Source organism: Acomys russatus, chromosome 4 (genome assembly GCF_903995435.1).
Source record: "Acomys russatus chromosome 4, mAcoRus1.1, whole genome shotgun sequence".
NCBI lineage: Eukaryota > Metazoa > Chordata > Mammalia > Rodentia > Muridae > Acomys > Acomys russatus.
This window is the reverse complement of record NC_067140.1, coordinates 3,036,783-3,059,577: the sequence shown is the minus strand read 5'-3', so window position 1 is coordinate 3,059,577 and position 22,795 is coordinate 3,036,783. Positions and strand designations below refer to the sequence as shown.

Below are 22,795 nucleotides of genomic sequence, written 5' to 3'. Positions count from 1 at the left end.
CTCTGATCTCCCCCATCCCACAGGTGGGCAGACAGCCCTTCTGGAAGACTTCCCATTCCCTGGCCAGAGTGTTGGGCTCAGGCAGAGTTTTCACCATTTTAGAACAGGAAGGCCATGCTGTGTTCACTGTGTTCGCAGGAGCCTCGGAGGTAGCAGGATTCTGGTTTAGGTTGCACTTTTGCCTAAGCTCTGCCTTTTTTTTCCAGGCCCTGCCCTCCACCCACCTACCATCTGCCAACCTCAAGGACTTCTTTCAGGCCTAGCCTTGGCCACCAGCAAGCTTTCCCTCCCCCTGCAGCTGCTCACAGCCTCAAAGACATCAGAACCAGTAAGAACTAACCATCACAGAAGGCCACCCACCGAACCATGCTGCTCCTGCTGCCCACTCCAACCCTGGAGGCCCAGCTGAGCTCTCAGCTCCCCCGTACCTCAAACTAGGCTTTCCTCCTTCTCTCCCTGGGCCCCTGCATGGAGCCACAGAGGCCTGCTGACTCTGCTGCCCACTTGGTCACCCTAAGCCCTGTGTATTTGGAGACAGCAGTGTTCAGGGGCTACCCATGAGACGAGTGCATCAGGCAGGGGTCAAGGACATAGTTATAAGCCCTATCTCCCATTAGCTTAACAACTGCAGATAAATTCCTTCTCCCAAAGCCTTGCTTTATCAATATATAAAACAACAGCTCTGAAAAAAAAAATAAAAATAAATAAATAAATTAATTTAAAAAAAAAAAAAAAAAAACAACAACAGCTCTAGATGAGACAGTCAGGGAAGAGACGCAGGTAGGGGGACTGTCCTTACCTTGCCAAGCTTTGGGAAAGTCTTGCAGCTGACTGCCCCCTGCCTCCAATCCTGTGACGAGGAAACTCTTATATTCTGGAGCCTGATTAGCTGCTTGGATAATTAAGGGCTTAATAAGGGAGAGATAATTATCTAGAGGTGCAGAGAACAGGAGACCCAGAGCTCATGTGAGTGTTTGCTCTGTTCCAACATAAATAGCACAGAAGACGAAGGTGGCTGGGGAGCCCAAGGGCTGCACTAAGGCCAGTACTGGGAGATATGACCGTTCCCAGAGGACGCCAGTGCCCCTGCTGTCCCCTCTTTCTAACTTGCACCTGCCCCAAGGTTGAACACACAGTAGGTACATGAAAGCAGAGATGCCTCCAGGGTCCCAGGCCCCCAGGTGCCCAGCTTCATTTTTGTTTCCCAGGGGTTCCTGGCAAGGCCTAGCCTGGCGATACTTCAAGGATCCTTGTGCTTGGTGAACAATCCAGAGAGCTAATGGGGCCTGGGGTTCCTCCACCCCTGGACAGGAAGCCCACAGTGCGGATGCCGGCAGGAGCCACTACACCTGTGTTGGCACAGGGTCTTGAGTAGATGAGAGAGCTGCTGAAGACACAGCCGGGTTGATACAAGGCCAGAGCCAGCTTCAGGCAGCCTGGCCAGGCTCCACTTTGATCTGCAAGGTGCAAAATTATATCTCTCTGTCCTTTCCAGGGCACTCCACCGCACACACACAGAGGCTAGGTGGCTCACAGCGTCCTGAGCCCATGAACCACCCCCTGTCCCTTGGCCAGCCTAGGTACTTAGAAAGGCAGTGGGAAGGACAGCAGTGTGGGGAGACACAAGAAGCCTTTAAGGGGTGAAGGAATCAGAAACCCAGTCCCAGTCACTGTCCTCCCAAACCATGCTGCCCTGGCAGCTCTCTATCTCCCCAAGCTGCCATTTCCTTCAATCTAAGGGCAGAACTTTTTGATTCAGACAGTGAGAGAATGGACGGGTTTTTTTTGTTTTTGTTTTTGTTTTAATCAGTTCAGCTGGGCCAGACACTATATGAGTCAAGTAAGCATTTTGGCAATCTCCCCCATTTTACAGATAGAGAAACTTGGACTTAGACAGGCCAAGACATTTGCCAAAAATCACAGAGCAAGTAAGTGGAGAGGCTAGATGTTCCCTCTGCACCCAAGAGCCCCAGGACCGAGACAAAACCATCCAAGACATACCCTGTAGGATCCTGTCCACCTTTCTGATGACCTTTCACTGTGTTCTCTGCCAGGACCTTTAAACATGTCCAAACCCAAATTCCTGCCAGAGAGCCTTCCCCTTCTCCTCCCCTCCTCTCCCCTCCCCCTCAGGCCCTCAAGGACCCAGCAAGCGTGATTCCAGGCCAGCAGCACCCTCATTGGCCACAGATGGCTCCCACACGTGGCTCCAGAACATGGCTCCTGCACAGACATGCACAAGCAGCTCACCCCATGCACACTTGTTATACACTGCTGTGGGCTGAACTTGGGGAGAATCAGAGTGAAAGAAGCCCCTGCTCCCTTGCTCATCTACTCCAATAAGCACAGACCGCAGCTGAAGGACACCAGAGTGACCTGGAAAAGGACTTGAGGACTAAAGGACAATACACTGCAGGACCCATTATATGTGATGAGGCAAGGCCATATCAGATATCAGGGGATATCAGGGGACATCAGGCTCTGGTGACCATAGCCACAGAGAGCAAAGAGTGGCAGCAAAGGCCTCAGTGGAACTGTGTGGGCTCCACGTTGAAAGCTAAAAGGGAACCATGCAGAGCATAACAGTATGTTTGTCAAGGAGCCAGACCTGAGCTGCCCTCTGTCTCATGGTGTCATGCAGCAATTAGCCACTGCTCTGCTCGGAAGCACCCATCTGTGCTGAGCTATGGGCTTCCCTACCCAGATCTAGCCAATGGACAGGACATTCTCCACAGTTAAGTGGAGAGTGGGGACTGACTTTCACACGAACTCTGGTGCCCCATGTCTGACCATGTCCCCTGGGTGGGGAGGCCTGGTGGCACTCAGAGGAAGGATAGCAGGCTACCAAGAAGAGACTTGATACCCTATGAGCATATACAGGGGGGAGGAGGTCCCTCTCAGTCACAGTCATAGGGGAGGGGAGTAAGGGGAAAATGGGAGGGAGGGAGGAATGGGAGGATACAAGGGATGGGATAAAGATTGAGATGTAATATGAATAAATTAATAAAATATATTTTTAAAAAAAGAATAATAAAAATATCTTTAAATGCCAAAAAATTAAAATTAAAATTAAAAAAAGGAAATACAACCTTAACCTTTCTGCAGATCAGGTGCTGAAGGTAGCCACTGTGTGAGCTGTTGACTCACACAATGTCAAACTAGACAAAGCTACCAGAGGAGGTAGGCACTTCGGCAGTTTCTCCATTTTAAAGATAGACAAACTGAGACTTAGAAAAGTCAAGCCATTTTCCCAAAATCACACAGCAAGTGAATGAGAGAACCATAAGAGATGCCTTCCTCAGCCATAGGCTCAGAACAGTGTCTTTCTGAGTCTTATAACCTCGGCCTGCAAAGGGCCTTTCTGTAGCTTTTCCACATGGACACTAGACACACCTCTCCTCCTCCACCACCCACTTAACCCATCCACTCTAAAAGCCACAGGACCCTGCCGGGCCAGTGCCCTGATCCTCTGTAAGTATGCTTTTGTGGCCTGCAAAGCCACAGCCCTATCCCATGACCTGACTGACACCTCTCAGTGCCACTTGCCTGTGGGCTCTGAAAGCCACTGCTGCCTAATGACTGCCTGGGAGCTCTAGACAGCTCTGACCTGGCCAGCCAAGCAGACGCTTCTGGTCCAGAAGACAGAGCTTTCCACACAAGGAGACATGAAGTCCTCCGAGTCTGGTGCTCTTTGGTACTTGCTCTCAGCCCTAGAGCATCAAAGGGCCTCCTGCAGATTGCACAGCCTCAGCCTCAGCCCAGTGGTGAGGCTTCTTGCTGAGAGTGCCTGTTGATGTGGCTCTCTCTTCCAGCTGGACCCACACTTCTTGTACTTAACACACCTTCCGACAGCCAGTGTCCAGCAGGCACCTGCCTGAATACTTGCAGGCTGGCACTTAGGGATCAGAACAAGCTCCTTTTTGGGAGACCATGAGCACCTTTCTGTATGGGAGGGGTTGACTAGTTTTATCCTCTTCCTGTCAAGAGAACATGTTATAGGACGAGGTGCATTGTGAGTACAAAGCCTGGTGGTAAGGAAAGAATAAAGGAGTAAATGGATTGATAAACTGGTAGGAAGAAAGATGATGAATAGGGAATAGAAGGAGGAAGGAGTATTTAGGTAGATGAATGGATGGACGGATGGGTAGATGGGTGGATGGGTGGATGGATGGGTGGATGGATGAATGGATGGATAGATGGATGGATGGATGGATGGATGGATGGACGGGTGGATGGATGGATGGATGGATGGATGGATGGATGGATGGATGGACGGGTGGATGGATGGATGATGGATGGATGGATGGATTGAGGTGGATGGACGGGTGGATGGATGGATGGATGGATGGATGAGATGGATGACGGATGGGTGGATGGATTGACGACGGGTGGTGGACGGACGGGTGGATGGATGGATGGATGGATGGACGGATGGATGGATGGATGGACGGATGGGTGGATGGATGGATGGATGGATGGATGGATGGATGGATGGATGGATGGATGGATGGATGGATGGATGGATGGATGGACGGACGGGTGGATGGATGGATGGATGGATGGATGGATGGATGGACGGGTGGATGGATGGTGGATGGATGGATGGATGGATGGATGGATGGATGGATGGACGGATGGGTGGATGGATGGACGGATGGATGGATGGATGGATGGATGGATGGATGGATGGATGGACGGACGGGTGGATGGATGGATGGATGGATGGATGGACGGATGGGTGGATGGATGGATGGATGGATGGTTGGACGGACGGGTGGATGGATGGATGGATGGATGGGTGGATGGATGGATGGATGGATGGACGGACGGGTGGATGGATGGATGGATGGATGGACGGATGGATGGATGGATGGACGGATGGGTGGATGGATGGATGGATGGATGGATGGATGGATGGATGGATGGACGGACGGACGGGTGGATGGATGGATGGATGGACGGATGGGTAGATGGGTGGATGGATGAATGGATGGATGGATGGATGGATGGATGGATAGACAAATGAACATAATGATATAGGAATTGATAAGTGGATAGATGGGTGGATATTTGTATTAACAGGTGGCTTGGGCTGAGAAAGGTAGCACATACATGTAATGTCAACACTTGGGAAGGTAAGGTAAGAGGAATTTCATAAATTCAGTGCCAACCTTGACTAAATATTTTGTTGTTTTAAGACCCTGTCTTAAAATAACAAAAATACAGGTGGGTGGATGGGTGGGTGGGGTGATTGAGAAATGAAGGGAGTGGAAGGAATGACAAGCAATTGGATGGATCTTGCATGTTGGGTTCATAATCTTTATGTCATTAGCTTCCTTATGGGCTTGGGCTATGCTATGGCCTAAATGTGACCTTTCTAAATGTTTCCCACTTTCAATATACCCATAGACTCTTGTGTTGAAACACACATCCCTACCTGGTGCTGGTTGAAAGGGTGAGGAGCCTGTGGGAATGGTGGCTGGGACACTGGGAGCATCCTTGCACGTTATGCCTTCAGTTCCAACTAGCTCTTTATCAGCCACCATGTAAAGGAATGGCAGGTCCATTCTTCTATCACAACAGGAACTGCTCCTGTCACCGGGCCTTCCCTGCCAAGCTGGGGAAGGTCCCCTGAGAGCTGAAACAGAATCAAACTCTCTTCCCATAAGTTGCTTTTGCCACATCTCTCCTCACCCTGAAGACACAAGCCACCAACAAGAGTTGCGTCTTGGATTTTTGTTTCTCCAAACCCTCAACCGCCTCACTTAAGATGCAGCCTGCTCAGTAAACACAGAATTGATGAATTTGTTAATGGAGCAACCCTCCCCCTAAATAAAAGGCACGCTACCCTAGGTGAAATCACAAGGAAGGATTTTGTAGCCTGAGCTTTTTACCTTTTCACACCACCCAGACTTCCTCTCATTACCAAGATGGATCTGACTCTAGTCTCTCCCTGCCACTCTTGAGACTACAGATAACCTTGCAAGAGGCGTGTGGGCTGGGGTAACACCACCGTGTCCCAAGTTGTTTTCTGTCTCATGTTGAAAATCCAAGCACCTTCTACTTCCCCTTGAGAAAACACAGAATATGAGCCCTGTATTCAGCCAGGAAGGAACCGGTGGCTTAGAGATTAGCCTATCAGGGGGGAAGATCACGAGGCCTTGGCTTGCTCGTACTTGACCCCTTGCTCTGCCCACCCCATGCTACGGTGAGTCAGCACTGGGTCTCAGAAGCTCTCCAGTGAACAAGTGTTAGACACGTGCCTGAGAGCTGAGCTCAGAAGCAGGTCTTGCTTCTTAGAACAGAAAGCTTATTTGTGATGAGAAAGCCAAAGAAGGAAAATGGCACCTTAAAAAGATCATGAACTCGTCACCAGAAATTTTGGAAACAGGGACAAAACTGGGCACAGAGAATGCTGGTAAATGGAGTGAGGAACTGGGCTTAGTCTTCAGATGGTAGGAAGATCACAGTCTGGGGATCTGTCTAGCTCTGGAACTATGGATCAGAAGGAACTCAGAGCCTGCCTTCCCACCCACCCACCTCACAGGGATCATCTGAGCTTCTAATAACAAGGCAGGGAATGCCACCAGACAGAGGGCACAGTGCCTGAACTGTCGTGTACTACTCGTGACCTTCACAAAACAAATTCATCCTTGTCACTCTCCAGGGTCCTCTTCCAGAATAGGAGCTTCCTGGACAAGGAGGTGAGAGTTGACAGGCACGGTCAGCAGTATAGGCTCCCATCTTCCTCCTCTCTGGGGCGGCTTGGGTGGCTCTGAAGGCAGCCAGGACCCACAGGATATACACAGAGAGCTGCCTCAGGTACACAGAGCCAGTTGGGAGTTACAGCTCAAGAGAAGACATTTAATGCTGAGTGGGAGGAAAGCAGGTCTGCACAGCTTGCAGCCAGTAGTCTCCTCCCTAGGAGGGGCACAAGAAGAAGTGAGGAAGCAAGAGAGGGACCCATGTGGCCAGCAAAGATGAAGCAGCCCAGACAGGCAGGCAGTGTGGCTCGATGACGATGGCTCTACGTGGTTCTGCCTCAGTGTCCCCAGACCTGGGGAAAGAAGGCTCTTCAGTAACTGGCTCTCTTCATGGTCCTGGCTCAGTGCTGGTAGGTAAATCCACTGGATATCACAACATAGCCCTGGAAGATGAAGAAAAGCATAGGCTAACTCGGAGGCTTATGGGGGACCCCTGACTGCCCCTTCAACCTGTTTATGGGTAGTGTTCTCATCAGGAGAGGCCATTACCCCACTGGACCTCAGTCTCCAGCTTTATCACTTAAGTAGCAGCGCTCAACTCATAAGGCTATGGAGGATTGCAATAAGAGCCCTCAAGAGTCCGGCCAGCATGAGACTGGCACATGCTCTAGGCTCCAGGCATGGCCCATGTCATTGCTGCTTCCTGAGCAGGAGTGCAGAATCGCTGGGTTCCTTCTCCCTGGCAGAGCTAGGCACTCCCTGCACCTCCCAGTCTCTTAACGAAGACTCCTGCGGGCTGTTCCCCATTCACGCATTGTCCACACGTCCATCCCACCAAGCCCTCCAATGCACCTCTGCCACACACTAACCCTGTGGCGGATGCTCAGGAGCCAGCAGAGAAAAAACGAGGCACAGTCCCTGTCCATAGGTGCCTTAGAGTCGAGGGTTCATGGTCCAGTCTGGTGACCATTAGCCTCATGAGGCTAACACAATTATTAGTTTTTAATTAGATGGAAGAAGAGGCCTCAGACTTGCGTCAAAATCTCTATGTGGTCAAGAGTGACTCTGAATTTCTGATCCTTTTGCCCCCATCTCCCATGTTCTAGAACTGTGGGGATGTGCCGCTATAGCCAGATATGTTTTTTAAAAATTAAAGTTCAGGTCTTCACTTGCAGAGTCCCATTTCAACAAGCCCGTGTGCCAAGTGACAGCTTTGGACTGGGCTGACTGCAGTTACTGCAGAAAATTCCACCATGCTGTTTTGACTGTCCCTGTTTTGTTGTTGTTGTTTTGTTTTGTTTCTACCTTTTTCTCTTTTCTGCATGTCTATGTATGTGTGGTGTGCACACACTGCACACATTCACGGTCACATGTATGGAGTCTGGAGGTTGACATCTGATGTCTTCCTCGACTGCTCTCTGCTCTGTTTACCAAAGCAGGGCTTCTTGCAGAACCTGGAGCTCAGATCTGAGTCTAACCAACCCACCCCGGACAGACCCTTCCTCCTGCTACTGGGTTATCAGGTGAGCCACCACACCTGGTGGATGCTGGGAGTCTAAACCAGAGTCTTCCTCCTTGCACACAAGTACTTATCTTCTGAGGCATCTCCTCAGCCACAAGACTACTTCTCTTCATGGGAGTAGATCGTCAAAACATGGAGGCCACCGCTCCTACAGAACCAGGCTGAGCACCCTCCCCTGAGAGACATTGACAAGCCCCACCTTGGTCCCATTCTCTGTCCTGTGCTCAGCCTGTTGAGGGGACTTGCTCTGAGTTCCCAGGTATAAAAGGAAGAGATCACAGGTATCATCCTGGCTGTGTCAGGAAGAATTGCATCCTGGGCCTATGCTTTCAGACCCAGGGAAAATAATCATAGAAGGTTTAGGAAGTTGCCAAAATCACCCACCCAGCTGCAGAGCTACCTGCCAGGTGCAAGGAATGTCTCTACCATTCACTTTAGACACCAAGGGACCAAGCCCATCTAAGGACACGAGATCAGGAAACAGCTGAAGACCTGAAGCATGGTGTGGGGTGTGATGAGGGACGAGATCCCCTCCACCAGGGTCTCACAGGTCCTAACTCCTCCATCTCATTACAGTTAAGGTTTGCTGTGTGATGTTGGAAGACACAGGGTGAGATCCCAGATGGGTGAGCCTTCCTCCCTCCCCTGTAAAGAGGCTCCCTGGCCCCTCAGAGGCTCTCACCTCACAGACTGAGACCTTGGAGTGGACATAGTGGAGGTTGAGCACACTGGGGAGGGCAATCCCCATGCGCAACAGGGCTGCAGGGAAACACAAGTGTCCAAGTTAGTTAGAAGGGAAAGTCCCGCCCGCGGCCAGCCCTGTGCTGGAGCTTGGGAATGCTGTGGGATCTATAGTGGGAGGCAGGAGCATCCTCATAGTACAGAAGGGAACCTGAGATAGGAACAGGAGCTTCATGAAGACCATATATTGGCTACACAGATATGTGCCAAGAGGCAGAGGCAGCTCTTAGACCACCGCCTTGACCTTTTGGAGCCTGGGAGAACTTGGGGACATGGACAGGCACAGGGGGTGTGGGCTCAAGAGGGCACCAGAGAGGCCACACAGTGGAGAGCGGGGCTCACCATTGAGGTGATCCAGCAGAGGCTTCTGGAATACAGTGCTTATGACTGCATGCACTTGATCCATCTGTAAGCCATGGCCAGGGGTTGGGTAGGGTAGAGGGACCAGCCCCCAGAAAGAAAAAAACAAACAAACAAACAAACAAGAGAAAACAGTTAAATATACAGATGGACAGGCATCAGGGGCCCAGGAAAAGGAGGGGGCTAGATCTCCCACATCAGCTGGGCTCCTATCATATCCCCAACTAGATCAGCATTGGGGGTCAGGCAGCCCAGGGAGAGCTCTGGTCCTCACACCAGAGTTACCAGCAGGAAGGCTGCCCAGCAGACTGCCTGATGGCAGATGGAAATTAAGTTGGCATACTGGCAGCTGGGGGGGGGGGGGGTTATACTAACTCATACCGCATGGATGCATGGGGCCAAAAGAACACATGCATGGTGACAGGAGCCTGGCCATGTAGCATGATGAAGAACTAGCCAGTGCCAACTGTCCCACTGACCAGTAAGCTCCGGCTGTGGCCTGAGCCAATGAATCAATCAGCAGCCCGCAGGCAGAGAAACAGGCAAGGAGGTGGGGACAGATGGAGACCAGGTAGGTCCCCATTCCCAGGCATTCCAGGGAGACCCAGCTGTGGCATCACTGAGGTACCTGCCGTTCTCACACTTGCACATCCCTTCCCAAGGCTTAAGGCAGCCCAGTGTCCCACTCACATCAATGGAGCCCACATTGGAGGTGGCCACAGAGAGCTGGACGCCCCTGAAAGGAAAGCAGGGATAGGCTCAGGGGCGGGGCCAGCTTCCCTTGAGGCTCCCATGACGAAATCTGAGAGCATGCTGAAGGCCCACCTACCCCAGTATAGACGTGGTCCCCCGAAGCTTCGCCTTGGACACAAAGAGCTGAAGGTTCAGGTTCACGAGCTGGGCATATGAGGAGAGCAAGGCAGAAGGAGCTTTGTGGAGCCTCTGCCCCTACCACCCCCCAACCAGGACAGATTGCACGTGTTTACGGAGCTCGCGGAAGAGTCAGTTTGTTGCCTGCACTTTACAAGCAACGACAGTGGAAAGCAGACAGGTGGGGTCCCTTCCCTGGGGACCATCACAGAAGCAATAAGACAGGAGCTTTCCAGAAAGCGGAGGCTGCCATAAAGACAGTGAGTGACGAGGACCTTCTTACGCAGGGTGTCCCAGGAAGGCTGCTCTGAGCATGGCTCTGACACTTAAGCTAAGAACTGAAAGTGAAGAAGATGCCAGCAGCCATGCCCAAAGCAAAGGAAAAGAGCCCCAGGCAGAGGGTTCCACACGTGCCAAGGTCCTGAGGCAGAATGTTCTGGCAAGTTCAGGAGATAGATGCAGATAAAAAGCAAACCAAGCGAGGAGAGCACAGAAGCATGTAAGGGTTTAGGGAGTATCACCCCACCCCAACCAGTCCCACCTGGCCTGTCACTCACCACATCCAGGGAGAAGAGGAACTGCAAGGCTGAGTTGGGGGATGCAGCGAGGACCTCCACGAAGGGCTGCAGCTTCAGGGTAGAGTTGTTGGTGTGGAGTGTGATCACGGGTGTGGCACCCAGCCGCACCTTAAGTACCACGGGCATGGGCTCGGGGAACTGGTGGGCCACCTGGGACATCAGAGGAGGAGAGGGACAGGGTTGTACAGGCTCCTGCTTGTCGGTCTTCCATGTTGGAGTTGATATGCCATCACTATACATGGCTGAGCTCAGAGGTTGGTCCAGCCCAGGATGCTGGGACAGACAGAGTGGATTCTTGAGCTGGCATTTTTTTATTTTAAGGCAAGATTTTGTGATACACCCAGGCTGGCTTTGAGCTGGTGACCTTCTTGCTTCCTGGGTGCTGGAATTACAGGTGTGTGCCACTGGCTCTGAGCTCGATCTTACAGGCAAGGAGGGAACAGGAGAAGGAGGGAGAGAGAGAGAGAGAGAGAGAGAGAGAGAGAGAGAGAGAGAGAGAGAGAGAGAGAGAGAGAGCCCAGTAGACTCACTACAGGCAGAGGCAGAGGAGAATCTAGCTGATTGGGATGGGCAGTCCCTAAGCTCAAGAAAGGTTAAAGGGCTGGTGCTAACAGGACCACCACCCCTCCCCATCTCTGCCCCACTTTAGGTAGATGGAACCCATAGAAGCACCACCCCAAACCCTAAGCCTCTGGCCTACAATTAGCAAAAGACGTTACCCACCTCAGGGACGAGCTGGCCCAGCGTGGAGGTGTTCAGAGGATTGTTCTTTGAATTCTGAAATCAGTCCCCCATCATGGCAGAGTTTCAGGCAGTTTCACAGTCAAGGCCACTGCTTGGCCTCATGGGTAAGGTTCCTTACCCACAGGGGTTCCTTCCAATGCCCATCCTAAAGTCCCCACTCTAGCTGCCCACTGTTCATGATTCCACATCTACAGGATGTCCCCAGAATAGGCTACCTTGACAAAGGACCTGGGTGACAGGCCCAGCCCTCACCAGCTGCCCCGTGATGTCCAGGTTGAGGGAACCCGCCTTCTGTAGCATCTGGAGGGCACAGTCAAACAGGTGCTGGGAGAGCCCCACGGTTGCCATGGCTCCTTCATCACCCGAAGGCCATGGCAACACAAAGGAATGAGCATCACTCACAGGCAGGAGGATGGGCTTGCCAAGCAGGAAGAGAACAGCCTGAATAGAGGCGGGGGCCACACATGAGGGACATCAGGCATGGAGGCTCCCAGGCACCAGCCTGGGATCTGGGCTGCACTCCCACCTGGAGTACCAACCCACCTTCCTCCCTTTGCCCTTTACCCTTTTAGGTCCAAGGATGCCAGTACCAGGTTGACCAGGAAAGGTACTTACTCTGACATCCACGGACATATAGTTACTGGTGATGGTGGGCTCGCTGGTTATGGAGTAGCGGATCTGGGACTCGGGGCCCACAGGACTGAGGCCTTTATGAAAGCAGGAAAACGTTGAGCACCAGCCCATCGCTAAAGCCAGCCAACGAGCTGCCTACGACCTTTCTCAGCCAGAACCAGACCACAAAGTCACAAGCCCAGAATCTGCCTAATGATTGGCTCAGACACAATGCTCACAGGTATGTTTGCTAATGTCCCCAAATCAGTTAAAGGTGATTGAGCCTAAAATACAGAGCAAGAAGGCTCAATCCAGGCACAAGTACCACCTAATGGAGGCAAGGATGGTGGACAGAAAGAAAAAAAAAAAAGCATTCCCACTGATCAACCTGACAAGTAACTTCCACTGTCTTTTTTCATTCCCACAGAGCTCACCAGAGCTATTTCACACGCCACATGCACATACAATATGGTCAGTTCAAACTGCACACACAAGCTGGTCTGCTCCCAAAGCTTCGGTCTTTCCACCTGATCACCTGCCTCCTTCCGGAGCTCAAATGCCAGAATAAGGAACTACAGCTCTGACTTCATACAGAGCCTCAAGGCAGCTCTTGGGGAAGCACAGCAAGGAGGCTTGGGGTGGGAATCTGTTCACAGGTCCGAATCTTCTGCCTGGGAAGATTGCAAAGTTGAACAGTGCATGCCCAGAGACAACTGCAGGCATGGAAGGCAAGAGGTCAGGGCTCAGGAGAGCCTAGCTCAGCCATAGTGCCACCTCAAAGTCCTGGATGACCCAGGGTTGTTTTTGGTTTTGTTTTGTTTTTAATTTTTTATATGTATGAGTGTTTTGCCGGCTTGTATGTCTGTGTGCCATGTGTGTTCCCGGTACCTGCGGAGGCCAGAAAAGGGTATGGTGTTCAATTCCCCAGAACTGGAGTAACGGGTGTACATGTGTGTGCCATGTGGCTTCTGGGAATCGAACCCAGACCCTGTAGAAGAGCCAGTGCTCCTAACTGATGAGCCATCTGTCTAGCCCCAGTGGCCTAGGTTTTCAGTGCTATAGTTATGTGCATGGATATACATGTATATTTTGCATCTCTATTTATATATATTCATATATCTGTTATAAAATATCAATTATGGGTATATATTATGTGCTCTGAATAGTTACATTCAGGCATATAACCATATATTTAATAATGTATATGAATATATATATGTATTAAAACATATAAAGACATTGGTAAGTATATAAATATATATCTCCCTTCAGCTTTCTGCTTTTCTATTGTCTCATGTGGATTTAATTTCAATTTTCTCTAATATTTTCTCTAATATTTCTCTTTCTGATTGTAAAGGCAACATAGTGTGGTTTCCTTCCTTATCTGTCAGTGGGTCTCATAGTCTGAGGCAGGAGGAAGGAGCAACGAGGGATTTGGAGACTGGTTGACTGTCCTGTCTCTTGAATCACCTATCCCTGCATTTGTCAACTCTCAGAGAACTGGACAACGCAAACGACAAGTTGCTGCATGCTTAAAAATGAGTGAAATATTAAGATCATAGTGAATGCTCAGGAAATAGAAAAGAAATGAAAAGTATAGCCAGGATCCCAGGTGTACTTTTTCAATCTTTTCTTACACCACAGTTAAAGACATTTTTGTTACACAGCCTTCTGGAGACATGTGGCTAGTTGACACACCCCTTTGAGCTGTGCTTTTTATGGTGGGTTTTTGTTTGCTTGGTTGGTTGGTTGGTTTTTTTTTTTTTTTTTTTTTTTTTTTTTTTTGGTTTTTCAATACAGGGTTTCTTTGTGTGGCCCTGGCTGTCCTAGAACTAGTTCTGTACATCAGGCTGGCCACGAACACACAGACATCTACCTGCCTCTGCTTCCTGAGTGCTGGGATTAAAGGCAGCCCTCCTTCTCCTCTTTCCTCTCCTCCCCCCTCCCCCTTCCTTCTTCCTTTCTGTAATTGTCAAGGCTCAGAAGTCAGAACTAATGGTCACACAGTTCCCAGGGAGACGGACACAAATGTGTCCTTTTTGAGAAGGCCATAGAACCAACTTCCAAGTACCCAGATAAAAGGCATGTGTCTTCATGCCCATAAGCCTTAGGCCCAGCACTTCCAGTGGCATACACACCCCTCACTGCCTGGCCTCCCTACAATGGCCCAGGGAGGAGCCCCAGCTCTGAGGATCTGTCCCCTAAAACACTGAGACTCTGACAATGAGAATGGCTGGTCAAAGAAGCTTAACTTCTCCAACAGTGACACTCACTGTTTAACCATTTGATTTTATTTTTAATTTTGGCCATTGGACCTAAAATTGATAGATTCTGGAATGGAAGGATTGGTTCTGTAGTCTGGAAGTTGCCAGATTCTGTGAATATTCATGTGTTTGGGGGAGTCCTGAGCCAGCGGCCTTCCCATGGGCCTCCTTTGTATCAGATTAACTGAAAAGAGAACACTATTTAGAGCCACAGGCCAGCAATGAAGACCACACCGTCTCCAGGTCTGGGAAGGGGGCATCTTTGAAGGTTCTTAGAGTCTAAGGGCCAAGCCCTCCCACCCCATGGGCTCCAAATCTTACCAATCAAAGTGCCCAAGTGGACATTGAGGTCCTGGACCAGGCCGGAGACACGTAAGCACAGCTGTGGCAAAAGAGAAGAAGCTGTGGTGAGGGCTGTTCAGACCTGTGAGTGAGGAACAGCGGGCTGCAGCTCCTTGCTATCGCCCACCAGAGGCCTCTCAGGCTGTGCACCCGAGCCTAGGATCCCTGCCTTTTCCTCCTTGAAATGGCTGGCTTCCACCCCTCTTATGGTGCTGAGGAGGCAAGAGGTTGCCAGAGGATGGAGAGACGAAATAGGCACATGGGCAAGAAGGGGACTGTAAGGCTAAGGTGCTCACAGCCTGTGAACACCACCATCGCCGCTGGGATAGAAATGACACACACTAGGTAGACATGACTCCTGCTGCTGCCCCTTATGGGTGGGCTGAGCCAGGCTGGAAAGGAAGACCCTACAGTAGGACTCGGGGCCATGGGTGCCGTCTCGCCGCATGCAATGATCACACCTACAATTTCAACCATCACAACAGTCTAGCTCTGCAGTGCCCAGGGGTGAATTCCTCCCCCACGTTAGTACTCCCACCCAGGGCCGGCCTGTCCCTTGCCTGAGGAGAAGAGGCAGCAGGATGTACCCAACTGCCTCTGCATGAGGAGTGGCCTTCTTACTTTATCTTACTTTGTTCATTTTTACTGTTACTCCCAAACCATTTCCCATAATCCCGTCCTCTAGAATGGAATCAGGAGGAGGAGATTTGCCACTGTCTCCCTAACTCCCTAAACTCCAAGCCACAGCTCGGTACCCCTCCTCCTCCTCCTCCTCAGGAATTCACATGAGCTTCTTTTCCTGTTCTCATGAAGAAATTGGAAGCACCCCATGAAGGGCCTTCTATTTTAAAAATACCACTGCCTGAGGTAAAGTTTGCATAACATAACATGTGCTTGACATAAATATAGATAGACTTTATAAATAGATATAATCTATGTATATTATATATAGAATACCATTGTATACAGGGACACATGCATGTACAAGCATGCAGAAACACACATGCACACTTACATGCATTGAAGCACATGCTCACATATGCACATCAACATACAATGTCCCCTCTCCCAGGACTTGCGACCCCACTGACCCCTTAAGAGCCCATGTCTCAGGCTTTCCACACTAAGCCCTCTATCGGGAGCCCCTTACCTTGCCGCTCAGGTCAGCTTTGATGTGCTCCTGCACCAGGGCCAGCAGCTCCTGGGAGGTGCTAGGGAAGGTGGCACAAAAGGCGTCTCTGAGTTCCCTGGACATGGCTCTTGGCTGAGCTGCACAGACTGCTGGGTCAGAAGTCTCTGTCCTCAGCCAGCAGCCCAGAGACACTCATCTGAGACCATGCCGTGCTTCAGACAGTGCTAGAACAGTGGTCCCCACTCCCACACTCACACTCTGAGTGTGAGTCTCAGAGAAGGGGGCCTCTCAAGGTTTGGAATCGATCAAAAAGGTGATAACTGAGGCAGGCTCAAGGGAAACAGAAGACAGACACTGGACCTTGCCAAAACAAAACAAAAACAAAAACAAAACAACAAAAAACAAAACAAAACAAAACACAAAACAAAACACAAAAACAACAACAACAAAACAAAACAAAACCCCTTTGTGGCCATGTCCTCATCTAGCTGGCTCCCAGGCTACATGAGTGGGTAGGAGTGGAGAGTAGAGATAGGATCCCAGAACCACTTGTCACTTTAGCTCTAGTGTCCCGTGATGCTTTAAAGAGCCTCTGTTTAGCTCTGGACCTAACTTTCCCCTCTGTAGTGGCAGCTACTGTTAGCCTCATATGCTGACTCAAACAGCCACCTCTGCAGGGGGTGTGGCCTCTAAACCCCCTTCCCCCCAGCCAGGCTGATTTGCCTTGTATTTTCCAGGAGACTGATAGTAACTGACTAGTGTATGCTGGTAGCTGACACAGAGAAGTAGCCAAGACACAGGCTGTGTGGCATCAGACAGTGTGTCGTGTCATAGAACAGGTGTGATGATGGAGTCTCCTTTGCGGTGATTGGATGAAGACTTGAATGAGAAACTCAAGTCATGGTGCCGCAGCCTTGGTGTCAGGAACCCACCTGTTACTGCCGTCCAGCGTGCTGGCTGGGCTGAACGTCGAAGAGCAGGTGGGAATGCTGAGCACAAGGGTCCCAATGGAGTCCCGGGTTACATGCACATCAGCCTGCAAGGCCACAGGGAGCACCAGCTCCATGGGCTCTGGAACCCTGCAGGAAGACAGGCCTGAGCCAACCCTGGTGGATGAAGACTGCACAGATCCCCAGTCCTGGGTCATTCCTCCAGAGCCCCTCCCAAAAAATAAAAAATAAAAATTAAAAACTCCACTCCAGATCACAGCACAGCAGATGGAAACGAGTCAGGCTCTCTGTGGCACCTGGGATAGAGCTCTGAGCCAGACAGCACTTCCTTCTATGAAATGGACAGGAGACTGGCGGGGCCTGCTTCCTAGCACTGTGCTGAGCTCTCCAAGACCTCGCCCTGTAAGGACATCAGCTCTGTGCCTAGCCACAGGGAGCACCCATAACGCAGCATCTTAGCGCTGGGGGTGGGGGGGGGGGATACCCATTACAGTGCCTCAGGACACTCAGACCATCACAACACAGAGGCACTCGTACAATCACAGAGCCACAGCACACTTACACTGTCACAGAGCCAGGGAGGACTTGTAACATCACAGCACTGAGGAACACCCTAACATCACAGCACCAAGGAGCACCCTAAGATCACAGCACCAAGGAGCACCCATAACATCACAGTGTTAAAGAAAAAAAAAGAAAAAAAGATAAAGGATTCCTTAAAAGATCAATGCACAACTTTAGCATTAAATGCAGTTACCCAGAAGCTACCCAGCACAGAGAAACAATACAGATAACACAATCTACTGAGCACCTACTCTGCTCTTTGCACTGTGGAAGAAGCCACACGCCATAATTAAAGCACCAAACCTATTCGATGCAACCCTCACAGCCACCTGCAAGGTTCATCTCATTTGAGACAAAGAAATCAAGGGCTGGATATGTGACGTGTCCCTCCCAGCGGCACAGCTATTAGGATGGGACTAAGGTCTCCAGGGTTCTCTCCTGTCCCACTCCCCCAAAAGGTTGGCAAGGGCCATGGAGATGTTACTTCACTCCCCTCACTCTTCCCTGGGAGAGACCCAGAAGCTCCTGCCCTCCCCCCAACAAACAGATTTACTCACCGAAAGACTTTGACTGTGAAATTGGCTGCCGCTGATAGGCGCACCCCAAAATCAACAATGAACTTCAAGTGAAGGAGGAGCAGGTGGACATCCAGAATCTGGACCCTGTAGTGTTGGAATCCGAGGGACAAGGGGACTCCCGTCAAACACAGAATCAACTGCAGGGAGGCTGCCCTGGGCCAACCTCACATGCTGATGTTATAAAGGGCTTTCTGATGAGTGGGCCGTTGGTGAGAGAGGTGGTAAGCGCTCTCACACACGGGAGACTTGCAAGATACCCAGCTGGCATGAAGGCAAGCAGAAGGGCCTGGCCTCAGACAGGACTTAGCAAGATGACTGTGTGGGTTTCTAACCGTTCCTGACTGTATCCCAGGAAACATAAACTTGGGGAAAGAGACACTAGATTCTCAGAAATCTCCAGAGAATTCTTGCCTTAGATTCTAGACCTCAGATTCTCGCATCGCCTATGGCCCTCAGCAACAGGAAACAGTCTCCCATCCAAGCTGCAGAGCATTCCCAGCTACTGTGGTGACTTCCTTTTTGCTGAAGTGAAAGCCGTTTTCTCCTTGCCTGGTAGTTGGCAGGGGTAGGCAGTTTGAGATGATTCAGCTATCCAGAGTATGGCCTCACTTTGAAATGCCTCATTTTAGCCTGGGGTGATGTGGTCCAGGACTGTTTCACCACACAGGCCAACTTTGAGCCTCCTGAATTCAGCCACAGCCTTCCTGGGTAGGTTCCTGCTGCTGAGAGCAAGGGCCCTCTGGCAACTTCCAGATGGTTGGGCTCCTAGGCAATGCATTAAGGTCACGACCACTAACATACTAAAAAATGGCACTCCAGCGCTTCCTTGGGGCCCCAAGCTGCATGTCTGTTGATGCACGTATTGTTCTGGTGTCTTTAAATTTTTCTATTAGTTTCCAGCATTCAGGATTATACATGATAAGCTGGGCACAGTATTTCAGGCCCCTGATCCATGTCTCAAGAAGCTGGGGCAGGAAGATTGTGAGTTTAAGGTTAGTCTCAGCGACACAACAAGGCCCCATCTCGAGCAAAATAGGAACAAAAAAGAAAGAAAGACAATAATAGCTGATAGGTAGGTAGGTAGGTAGGTAGGTAGGTAGGTAGGTAGGTTGGTTGATAAGTAGACTGATAGATTTCTTGAACACTCAAAACTCTAGCAGTAGCCAGTTGGTATCCCCATAAGGGTAGGTACTATGACTACTGTGTTTGAGTTGGGAATGTCTCCACCCCTTTGAGTTTTTACGCATTAATAGGATGAGGATAAAATTAAAATTGTCCTTGTATATAAATTTGGTGTCAAGCATTTGGAGGAAGAAGCTAATAGTTGTACATAGTCTGTGGACCCCAGGGCCACAGTCTGAACCCCTGAGATGAGAAACTTATGAACTAATTCAGGGTTACCAGGTGACCCCGTCTTCCAAGTCTTATAACCTCACACCTGATGATGAGAGCCTCTAACCTGGGGAGGCTTACTCGCCTGTGGGCCCATATGCTCAATCTGATGATCCAGAGCACTGTGCCCAGTGGGTGGGAGCACATCCTTAGGCAGAGTATCTACCCAGCAGCTGGTGCACTCTTGAGAGTCTCATTCAGGATCCTCCTCCCAGTGAGCCAAAGCACTCACTCCCTTGGCCAACAAAATTCAAGCTAGCAGCAGGAGGGCTGGAGCACTCTCTTCAGAGGGTGGGAGCACTCACCTGGTAGACTGAAGGACCTCACCCCTTGGATCCAGGAAATCAGAGATAGTAACCTGCAAGGCCCGCTGGAGAGGGGCTTTCCCGATGTCCGACACTGTGGGACCAGGGCAGGGTGAGGTCAAGGTCCTGGCTCCACCAAGCGTGAAGAACACACCATCTATCATTTGTCCTGCCCTTCAGGTAGAAGCACTCAGACACGAGATGGGACAAGCTTGGAGTGGCACATGGGGAGAATGGCTGCACCGTGCAAGCCCACGTGTCATATACTATCCATCATGCCCCCCATCTCCTGCCCCTTCTTCATCCCATTACTCCAATACAATAAAATCCTTAGCCCTCTTGCAAGGCTCCGCCTGGGCCACAGCTGTCCCTAGAGCTTTCCCGAGCCACAGAGCTGAAGGAGCCACCCTCCAATCCTAGTTTCTGAGGAGGCATCCCATAAGAGGAGAGGGGAGGGACAGCATCATCCGGATCGCACGTGCCCCAGGTTCCTGATGGAAAGCCAAGCTCTGCCATTCACTGCCTATGTGGCTGCTCTGTGCTACGCTTTCCCCCATTCTACGCTCATCTCTTGGGGCCATTGCAAACAGCCAGTGCACGATGGTGCTCCTTGTGCAAGTGCTGGTGCTGTGGGACTTTACTCTAATGGTACCTGTCCACACAGAGTGTTCCAGGTGTGCCAGGCGCTATTTTGAGCACTTTTTTCTATTCTTATGTCCATCTTACAGGGAAGTAAAGACATCTGGCTGAGACAAAGGCTGGTCTTTGCCTCTGAAGCTGCTGCGCACTGCCCCCCACCCCCACCCCGACACACACACCTGTACAGGTAGGCCCCAGCTAAGTAAATACAAGTGGAATCAAAGGGAGAGGAGACCATTCAGGAAGGAACCATGAAATTCAGCCAAGAGGCTAGAACTTGGCTCAGGCTCATGGGCATAAAGAAAAGTCCTCTATCCCATCTGAACCTCGGTTTCTCCAAACAAAGGGCTGAAAGGTCGCAGTCTCCATGCTCCCAGTGTCCACCCCAAACCTAGCTGTCTGTGACTGAGCTCAGATTCACGCCTAGGCTGTGGACTCCATCCATAGTGCTCCCTGACACAGGGCCTGCACTGTGGGGAATTACAGGGTAAGGCGGGGTGGGGGGGGGTAGCTCCAGGGGAAGCTGCTTCTCAGGGCTTGGAAGCACTGTGGGCTGTGCAGGCCTCCTGCCAGGGTCCACCCACCAAGAACAAAACACAAGCAGATGAGCCAGGGACAAAGGAGCCCTGCACAGAACAAGCAGAGGGCGGGACAGACACCCCAGGAGGCCATGCTCAGGTCCCTGTCCCAGGCATGCATTCCTGCTGTGTGTAAATCGCACTCTTGCACGGATCACTGACCATTTTCCTTGTCCGTCCATCTGCCCGGATGCAAGGTCCCAGAGAGTGTGCTCTGGGAAAGCTGTTAGCTCACATATAGCTTTGTGTTCTGGCCGTTAAAGTCCCTTCTCTGGTCTGGATGGAGTCCCTCACACTCTAATTGAGTTGGATCTGTCCTTTGGGGAAGCACCTCCAGACCCCACTTTTGTGGAACCCCAAAAGGTCCCTGAGAGGCAGCTGGTGGGAAAGATTTCTGTGCTGGCATCTTGGACCTTTGTGACTTTGTCCTTCCTTGTAAGCCTCAGTTTCCTCATTGGGCCTTTTCCCATGGAAAAGACAGGACTTGAGGGCACCAACAGGCAAGCCACAAGGGAGAGACCTTTGTCCCCCTTCTCCAACTCTCTCACACCTCCAAATCGCCACCGTCACCGCCCCCAGCAGCACAGAGCAGCTGGTCCTCTTTGGTTGTGCCCTGCAGAGATCCTGCTTCAGCATGTCCCCTGCCTTGCTGTGCTTGGCATGCCTCTCCTGGATCCGTGTGTGGACACAGACACCACACATGCACATGTGTGCACTTGAGGTGCACAGCACATCTGTGCACACACATTCAGACACACGCCACAGGCACATAACCTCTCTGGTGCTCAAATCACTTCTCCCCGACATGCAAACTCATAAGAACTCACAGTAATAAAGTCAGACACTCAAGTCAGCTGGCCTAGGTTCGGGGGTGGCACACGCCTCTAAACCCAGCGTTTATTTAGGCTGTGGCAGGAAGACTGAGAGTTCAAGGTTAGCCTGGGGTACCTAAGAAGACCTTGCCTCACAATTTTTTTTTAATGTTTAAAAATGAGCCTTGAACCAGGCATGGTGGCACACGCCTTTAATCCCAGCACTCGGGAGGCAGAGGCAGGTGGATCGCTGTGAATTCGAGGCCAGCCTGGTCTACAAAGTGAGTCCAGGACAGCCAAGGCTAACACTGAGAGACCCTGTCTCGGGGAAAAAAAAAAAAACAAAACCAAAACGCCCCCCCCCAAAACAAAACAAAAAATGAGTCTTGGGTTTTTTGTTTATTTGGTTGGTTGGTTTGTTTTGTTATTTTTAAGCATATGGCCACCCAAGGTACAAGGGCACAGCTGAGTGTACACACTTGCATTTTCACACTACGGCTTACCACAGACTCCCTAATTCACCACTGAGCAGTGGGATCCAGTGACACATACAAACCAAGGCCCTCCGCTGGTACATACCTGTATTCGTAGTTTCACAAGTTCTAGGCCAGCCTGGGCTGGGATGCAGCTAAACGGTGGAGCATTTGCCCAGCACACACCAGGCTCTGGTTCCATCCCAAGCACCACAAGAATACAAAATACACATCTCCCCTGAGATGTTTGTGTTCGTTCAGACCCGGTTCTGACCTACACACTGGGTGGCAAGTTGGCAGGTCTCTTACCATAATCCAGTGCTGCCTTGTTGAGTCGGACCACCGTGCCAGGCAAGGAGGCCCTGGCCACGGCCAGCAGCAGCACCTGCAGCAGGCCCAGACTGCATGCCCCAGCCATGGCTGCCCTGGCCACTGCACCAGGATCTGTGGGCCAGGGTAGGGACAAGGATCAGAGAGCTTGGCCAGCATATCCATGCCACTCTTGGGCACTTGTGTCTCATCCCAGTCTGTGCCCATGCTGAGTGGCGGCCAAGAGCCTTGCTCCAAACCTCAACACACCCAGTTTTTCATTTCTGGCTTGGGAACCATCTGCTTTGTAAGAACTCATGAGAGGG

The 22,795-nt window shown here is 50.9% G+C and overlaps 1 protein-coding gene across 1 annotated transcript; it reads right to left on the bottom strand.

Moving 5' to 3' along the window:
- Positions 1–6,854: 6,854 nt before the first annotated feature.
- On the bottom strand, positions 6,855–22,578 carry Bpifb2 (BPI fold containing family B member 2). The gene is made up of 15 exons (XM_051143545.1): positions 22,470–22,578; positions 19,659–19,752; positions 17,941–18,045; positions 16,802–16,948; positions 15,888–15,948; positions 14,717–14,777; positions 12,135–12,226; positions 11,772–11,960; positions 11,499–11,552; positions 10,755–10,925; positions 10,157–10,224; positions 10,018–10,063; positions 9,310–9,373; positions 8,909–8,985; positions 6,855–7,147 (listed from the first exon to the last, which is right to left on the bottom strand). The coding sequence occupies exons 1-15, from the start codon at positions 22,576–22,578 to the stop codon at positions 7,106–7,108; spliced, it is 1,380 nt and encodes a 459-aa protein (XP_050999502.1). The 3' UTR covers positions 6,855–7,105.
- Positions 22,579–22,795: the final 217 nt, after the last annotated feature.